Source organism: Arachis ipaensis, chromosome B02 (assembly GCF_000816755.2).
Source record: "Arachis ipaensis cultivar K30076 chromosome B02, Araip1.1, whole genome shotgun sequence".
Lineage (NCBI taxonomy): Eukaryota > Viridiplantae > Streptophyta > Magnoliopsida > Fabales > Fabaceae > Arachis > Arachis ipaensis.
The window spans coordinates 11964537-11972617 of NC_029786.2; the positions used below are offsets into that span (position 1 = coordinate 11964537).

General features: G+C 35.0%; 1 protein-coding gene across 3 annotated transcripts; it reads left to right on the forward strand.

The window, feature by feature from the left end:
- Nucleotides 616-7411, forward strand: LOC107624952 (F-box protein SKIP17). Of its 3 annotated transcripts, none has more exons than XM_021115450.1 (13): nt 616-1210; nt 1836-2011; nt 2871-3068; nt 3147-3257; nt 3740-3825; nt 3909-4030; nt 4744-4808; nt 4933-5002; nt 5094-5156; nt 5252-5316; nt 5419-5493; nt 5610-5871; nt 6781-7411. In XM_021115450.1, exons 1-12 carry the CDS (start codon nt 836-838, stop codon nt 5815-5817), a joined length of 1614 nt encoding a protein of 537 aa, XP_020971109.1. In that variant the 5' UTR covers nt 616-835; the 3' UTR covers nt 5818-5871; nt 6781-7411. The 3 variants fall into 3 exon arrangements, with proteins under 3 accessions (XP_020971109.1, XP_016182944.1, XP_020971110.1); XM_016327458.2 differs by having other exon boundaries at nt 617-1210; nt 4930-5002; XM_021115451.1 differs by lacking the exon at nt 2871-3068 and having other exon boundaries at nt 617-1210; nt 4930-5002.

The window sequence follows — 8081 nt, forward strand, 5'->3', positions numbered from 1 at the left end:
ATTTTGTTTTTTAACATATAAAAATTCATTAATAATTTTGATTAATGAAACATTCTATTTTGAGTCTACTTTATTTTCTATCGTATACTGTTCATCAGAAATTATGTATCCTTTGGAATTTACCAAAGTACTCATTCTGAGCCACAATGTTAGTGTTGTGCATAAGCTTTAAGAAAATGGATTTGGATTCTCTAAAGTTTGAATTTTACTTTAGAGAGTAAAGTGTGATCTCTTACCATTTATTTTATAAGTGGGATTAAAAATAAATATAAGAGAGAAATCATTTAAAGATAGAATATCACACTTTATCTTCTAAAGTAAAAATTTAAAATTTAGAAGATCCAAATCTGTTATTATTGTTGTTGTTATTATTATTATTAAAAAATAAACCCACGTTAACGAATTGACTATATTTTCTTTTCTTACCAGAAAATTTCAGCTTCACTCTTGTCTGTGTTCACTGTTCAGTGTTCACTAATTACAGACTACAGTCACCAAGGAATGAACAAAGGCGCGTGAATCAAACCGCAAGATACCCCCACGTGTCACTCGCGTAGCGGTCAAACGCGTCACGCAAAACCCCATCGTCTCAATATTCCAATCACCACCACCCTTCTCTCACTCCACACCTTTCTTCTCTTCTCTTCTCTCTGTCCTCTGCAACCAAAAGTAATAATACAAAAATATAAAAATAAAAAAAATAAAAATAAAAAAAAATGAGAATGAGAGTCTGAAAATGATAACAGAATCCACAACCACCACAACAACAGTAACGGCCACCGCCACGCGCTGACGCGTGAAGAAGAAGAAGAACAGCAACAACCAGCAGAGGCTTATGGCAATGGACACTTTTCCTTGTTCTTCGAAGCGACCGTGTCCTTCTTCATCGCAGGAGCAGAACAACGCTAGGGTTGTTCAGGGTCTGGATCACGTGGAGCAGGTGCTCCATAAGTTCCTGTGCCTCGACGATGACGACTCAACTTCTTCTTCTTCTCCTTCTCCGTCGTCGCCGTGTTCTTCGATCTCTTTGGATCTGTCGCTGGAGAAGCTTCTGGAATCTTCTGCGTCAGATGCGGATCGAACGGTGCTCATCGACCGCGCCCTCAGGATGGGATCGATGCTCCTCGACGCAGCGAAGCACTCCTCCAGGAAGCGGGCTTCGAAGCACAACTCACTCGCTTGGCCACTCCCTCCGGACCTCACTATCAAGGTTTTAATTCAATTTCATCGCTACTTTTCACTTTGTCTTGTTCGTACTTTATGAATCAGTAGTTTTCGGATTTCGATTGCGATTAATTTGATTCGAGCTAGGTTGATTCAACGCTAGCTTTTCGAACGCTGTGTTTTTGAGTTTACAGGTATTGATCGGAGCGAAAGTTTTCACTTTTTATTAGTTTAGCTGGTTTTTAGCTTTACAGTCACTGAACGGAACTTGCTTAAAGTAGCAATTGTTGACTTACTTCAAAGTTTAAACAACCTAGAGTTGATTATATAGTGTTATTAATTGCTCTTTATCATTATCATTTGTGTTAGAAATGATAAATTTGTTTCCGTGTTTGTTGTTTCCTATTCTAATTGGAGTTTTGTTCCCCTTTTAATTTCGCCTTTTCTTAGTTCTTTTCATAATTTGATTAATATTTTGTTTTTAATGTTTTAGTTTTGAACTTTTAAGTTATTCTTCTAATGTTCACTTTTCTTAGTTCTTTAGTATGTGGAGTCCCCTCCTTTTGCAGTATGATGATAATTCCCCTTTAGGTATTCGAGTAGCGTTATGATGAACTTATGATAATTTGGTCCTTGAAATTTCTGTGTTGATTCCATGTTGTGGTGTGCAGGTCTTCTCGATGCTTGAAACCCAGAGTCTGTGTCATGCATCAGCTACTTGTTCATTGTTTAACAAATGTGCTAAAGATCCTTTGTGCTATGCAAACCTTGATTTGACATCAAGGGTTCCGAAGATTAACAATTCAGTAGTTTCCACGATGATTCAGCGAGCGGGAAATGCACTAAGGTAAAAGCTCTTGTATCTCACTGTAAGAACCTGGCATCTAGAGCAAGTAGAAGAAAGAAACAGTAATAGAAAGACAAGGGGGACGGAGTGATATCAGTGGGATATCACCCAATTTCTCAGTATTTGTTATTATTATCTAGTAAAAGGAAGTTACAACTTAAAGATATCAGGTATTCGAGAGACCTGATTCTCTCCTAGATTCTAATCCGTTCTTTTTCCCTCTTTTCCATGCCTGCTCGCGACTTGTCGACTTCCCACCGCTCTTTATTGTTCCCACCCCTCTCTCTCACACTCACTTTCCAGCTAGGCAAGTTAGTTACAAAACCCTCCCTAGTCCATTTTTCACTCAATTACAGCAAGGTCCCTAATTTCTATTTGCATTGATACATAACACTCACTGATCTTTTACATGCCATATTTACTTTTTTCCCCAGGTAAATTTTGATTAACAGCATACTTAGTGACTATGGGGCATAAAATTAAAACTTAAAAGTATGACTAACTAATTATAACTATTCACCTAGCGAGGTGATCATTCTGTTTCTCTTTGCCTTGACCCACAAATGGAGAAAAAAGGCAGGTATTTGATTCCATATGGTATTTTTTGGTATGTGAGTGTTCACATTTTATTAGCGAGTAATTTTTTGCACTGTAGTCCTATCTGTTGAAGTTGGTCCATTGAAGAAGTTGTATAACTAGTTTAGTAGTTTCACGTATAATTCTACTATGCAATTGTTGCTAGTTCTGTTATCTATGACATGACAAAAGTGATAAATTAGCATTGGGCTAACATATTGAGCATGCATCACAATCTGATGTATTATCTCATTCTAACTATCTATTTTCATTTGTGTAAAAGGTCTCTTAAGCTTGGTGTGATCCCTTGTGCTACTCCCTCGCCTGGATCCTGTCAACCATTGGTTTATACCAACAGAAATTCTATTGTAGAGGTATCTAACTTCTCTTGGAATGATAAGAGATCTCGACAAGGGAGAGAATCTTCCATTCTTACAAGATCATGTCTAAGCCCTTTAAGTAGGGATGGTGGTGCTCCAGGGTATGTTCTTCATGGACCTAAAAATCTATTACTGTGGGTTTCTTGTTTTAAATGGGCTTATATATGTTCATCTTGCAGGATTCTTTTGAGAAAGTTGTATTTGTACAATATTGAAAGGATGGATAATGCATCCCTTGGTCAAGCCTTATCGGCGTGCCCCTCTCTCCTTGATCTGGAAATTGTTGGGCTGTAAGTTAGCTAACCCTTACCAGCCTTTCTCACACTTCTCTTCCTTCTAAGAATTTTCTCATTGCTAAGGGATATAAGACTATCTTTGGTTGGTAAAATGATTTAAACATAAACAAATGGTGAATTCCTTCTATACGATTACTTTATTTTTCCTGTGGTACAGAATTCACGCTTTTCTGAGTTATATTTTGGCATTGCTAGAGAGGAAATCTTTTCTTGGTACATTTTTGGCTTTTTGTTTAGAGTTACAACTACAATTTTTGTTACTTCAATTATTATAGTTAGTTCTTCTTTTATTTTATACTTGATATGAATATGCAGTAGATACAAAATTTCCGATTAATTAGGTGCCCATTTTCAGTTTATAGCTACCTTTTGTTACTTATTAAGTATTTAATATGTATCATTTGCATTCTCTCTAGTCTCTTCTCATGAACTGCATTGAGCAATGATTTTTGTTCTGTTTCTGTTTTAAATGGTAGTCATGTTGAGCTGCGGCAAACATTAATGTCTGTAAGTGCGAACTGCCACTCAATCGAGCGTTTGTGTTTCGAGTCTTCTAAAACAGGTAAATGTTTTCTCTGGCATCTTTTACTGTACAAGTATCTTTATATCTCTGCTTGAGTGCTTATCTATGTGTGTAACTATCAGGTAGAGATGACAGCTTGAAAACGCAAACCTGCCTTGAGCTGGTAGACAATTGTCCTCATCTAACTTCTTTATCTCTTAGAGGGTTTAAGCTACATGATTATAAAGTCCGTGTACTGGTTAAGGTATGTTATCAATATATTCTTGATTATTGTCTCTGGTTAATCCCGGTTAAGGTTCCTGTGCTAATCTTGTTCATGAGATGATCTCTCCCTCTAACTGTGTTCAATTCTATATCCATCTTATAAAAGTAAAAACGGGGAGGATTGAAAATAGAATAAATTTGCTAATCCAGCCTGCTATATATATGATCATATATTTTGTTTGTCATATTACCATAAAACTTTTTGCATCTGAAGCCCCTTGAGTTTGAGAAAAAATCTGCTAATCTGCTCAGCTATATATGATCCTACTTTGGTTTGTCATACTGCAATTGACTTTTTTTGCACCTGACCTGAAAACCCTTGAGTTTGAGTTAAAGGAAGTTGTAAGCTTATGCAGCTCATAATTCTTCATGGGTTAAATGGGTGCGATAATCCATATAAAGGCTATTAGATATTTTATAATGTACTAGTTTAAATCTATTATACTTTCAGTTTTAATGGTTCTTTTAATACATATTGCTGTGGATTGAAATGGTTGTTTGAACAAAGGTCGTACTTTGTTACAAGTATTGTGTCAATGTTTGATCTGGAGTTACCCTTTGTCATTTTGATGTTTGAATTATGACCTCTAAACTAAATGGCATCCTCGTATTTCTCACTTTTATCATAGATGGGAGGGCGGGGAACTCATATTCAATGGGTAAATAATAATTCAGTACAATACTGTCGTGCAGGGATTTCAGAAACTGAAATATGTTGACTTTTCAACGTCCTACTCAATCACTGGAAGCTTCTTGAGGTCAGTTACTAGCAAGAAACAATAAATTGTCACATTCTGTCTATCTGTTGAGATCATCCCTTCATACAACTTTTTTTTTTTTGGGCCTATTATTTTCATTCTAACAAATGTTATTTTTCAGAAGCCTTGGAAGCTGCATGGGTGGGAATTTGCTTGAGGTCTTAATTTTAAGGGATTGTATGCATTTGAAAGAGGTGAGAGTGATACTATGTCTGCAAGTTACGATTCCTTGCTTGTTTTGTTTTTAAAGCATTCCCTCTGTAATGCTAATGCTTTCATGTGCAGGTGGAAGTTGCTAGGTTTCTGACAGCAATTCTTGCAGGAGATTTCAAATTTCTACTACGTCTTGTGAGTACATAGAAAGATGTTGTGTTAAAAAGAATAATTAATTTCTAGTTGACTTTCAAATTTGGTTTGAGTTCTTACTATTTGCCTTTAAACAGGATATATCAAACAAGGAGGGCTTAGCATCCGAGGGTGACTGGTATCACAGGTGCTTCAACTCTAGGTAATGATTAAATTGGCAGTTTAGATGTCTCAAGTATCAACTTTCAGAACACCCATGCTTTGATTGTATATCTATTTACAAATTTGGGGCTTTATGGTGCAGTATTATGCCCGTAAAGCAGGTTTTGGAAGCAAGGCCTGATATAAATTTGGTGGCCGAATATCCAGCTGAAGGAAGGTCAGATATTACATCAATTGATTAATTTTGTGCATGTCTTTCGGTTTTTGATGAAGGGCTTTTTCCTTCCTTTTAAGTTCTAAAGTTTGACAATATGTGTTTCTGGAATGTTGCAGTTACAATGATTCATTTGATACTGATATGAACAGTGAGATAAGTCTGCCATCACAACTGAGCTCCCATAATTCAGATAGGTCAATTTTTCTGAGTACATCTGAAAGCAGCTACAATAGTGATCAGGGCAGCGGGAATGAAGATGGCCAAGATGCCAGCTATGTGATTTATGAGGAAAGTTCAGATGAGATAGACTTCTTGTCCTTGTAGGGAATGGTCATCCATGTGGTATTAATAAAAAAGGACAAACAATTTGTGGTTTTGGTACTCTCTCTCTCTCTCTCTCTCTCTCTCTCTCTCTCTCTCTCTCTCTCCATTGTGTTTGCATGTGTGTGCGGTAATGTACATTTCTCTCGAGGTTAAATGCTGTTACACGTTGCTTGTTTATTTGTTTGTAAAAGTATACGTTGACCTGCATTAGATTTATGTTATTTGACACTTGGTATTACTATAATATGCTCCCTCCTTCTCAAATTATATGTCTCTTTTTATCTTTATTGTTATTGCGAATTAAGTATATTTTTTAATTTCAAAAAGTCATAAATTAAAATTTACTCATTATACCATCTACTATTAAAAAGAAAGAGAAAGTTAGAAGAATAAAGAATTATTGAAGAGAGAAAATAATATTAGGTATACTTTCGTCTTTCTTTTGTTTGTTTATATTTTCAATTTAAACTAATGATTGTCTTGATAACTTTGCACAACTGAAAAAAGACATTTAATTTGAGGAGGGAGTACAAAATGTGATACTGATCTCCACTATTCAAAGGGAATGTTAAGTTTAGGCATCACAAATTAAGGGAGAATATGATCCAACTTCAAGATATCTATCCAAGTGCAATTTACCCTAAATCAGTAGTTGATTGGCTTTTCTTGGTAACACATTAACTAGTTTGGAAGGCTTGTCATAAAACAGATATTAAGATATTATGGTTAATGTCATTGCTGACATGTTGTAAATGGATGTCTTTGCATACCCCATGTTGGAAACTAGAGATATTTCCTTGTGCTACCTTTATTTTGTCAAATGAGTAGTTGGTATAACTAGATGCCTCAAAAAGTCCGTCAGTGGTATTGCAATCTGTTTTCCTTAATATGTGACATGCATTATTCACCTCTTGCATTTCCTAATACTTGCTGTTCATGATTTCTGATTTAAATATAAACTAGGGGAGCAGCAGATAAGGCGGATATGGCAGAATACCAGATAGTGAACAATGGACAGTGATATTTTCTTCAACTTCCATTTTGACCTTGTATTGATTGAAGTCTATTCCTGTGGAATGTTCAACCTGGAAGAAGATTGGAGGTTGGTATCGATTTATCAGCTTTATTGTGGGCCTTTATCTCCTTTTTCGGAGTTGGTTCCCCATTCTCTCCCCCCCTAAATGGAATTTGCTCCATTCCATATCTATGGTTTTATTTTTCATTTTTTCCCCCTGAAGAAAAAGAAGCATTCTAAATTTTTAAAATATTTTCTACCATATGTATTTTGTGGCTTTCCATACTGTGTCTACTTGCCAACACTGCAACTACAACCAGTGTGCCTGTAAACTACATATAATGACATCCCATACTCAAATCTTGCAAATAAGTAACAGTTTATCTAAGACAGACAATAATCATATGTATGTGCTATACTATTGCCATCTCCAAATGGCCGAACAGGATTAGAAAAATCTTTGATCCCGGCATGTAGGATGTAGTAATGTCTGTTATAACGCAATCCTGAATTAACAATTAAGTGTATGAGGTGCTTAAAACGTATTTCAACCAGATTATAACCCATATTGTACGTGGAGATGGGGTCTGATATTAAAATTGTAATACCATTAACAGTTTTGAGAATTTATAATCCTGCTATTGTTATGATCAGCTGCGTGATACTTAGTTATGGTAAACGAATTATATGATATTGGTGATTAATTTTTTGCGAGCAATGATATACTCTCCCACCTGTGTCTTGACTAAGGTTGCAGAACAAAAATTGAGAGATGATTTGATTATCTCAAATAACAAAGAAAAATGATCTTGTTAACGTGTGTTTTAACTTTTAAGGGCGCTTGTAAAGGATATTTTATAAGTAAAAATAGCTAATTATTTCTAATGCCAAGGTATGTTAATTTTATTTTAAAAAATTCTTAATGTTAATTTTGAATGTACTTACTTATCATTTATATAACGGTACTTTTGTCTATTATATATAATCTTCAAGTGGTTTGTTAAAATTTATTTATTAATTTTTGTAATGTGCGGTTTCAATTTATCCTGTCTCATTTCATTAAGCTATAATTAATATATTTAATTAGTGAAATAAATAAGAGGATAAATTAAACATTAATTGATGCATTATAGATATTTACCAATGACAAACTCTAACCCATTTTTTCCTTTTTGCTAGAAAGAAAATGAACGGAAGGTGATTAGTTTGTCAAATTAGATTTTGGTTTTAAATGGAGAAAATAATAAGA

Coding starts and splice junctions, on each gene's coding strand:
- LOC107624952 (XM_016327458.2), top strand. CDS start 836: ATGGCAATGGACACTTTTCCTTGTTCTTCGAAGCGACCGTGTCCTTCT. Junction 5,157..5,251: donor TCAAATTTCTACTACGTCTT/GTGAGTACATAG, acceptor GCCTTTAAACAG/GATATATCAAACAAGGAGGG. Junction 5,317..5,418: donor CACAGGTGCTTCAACTCTAG/GTAATGATTAAA, acceptor TTTATGGTGCAG/TATTATGCCCGTAAAGCAGG.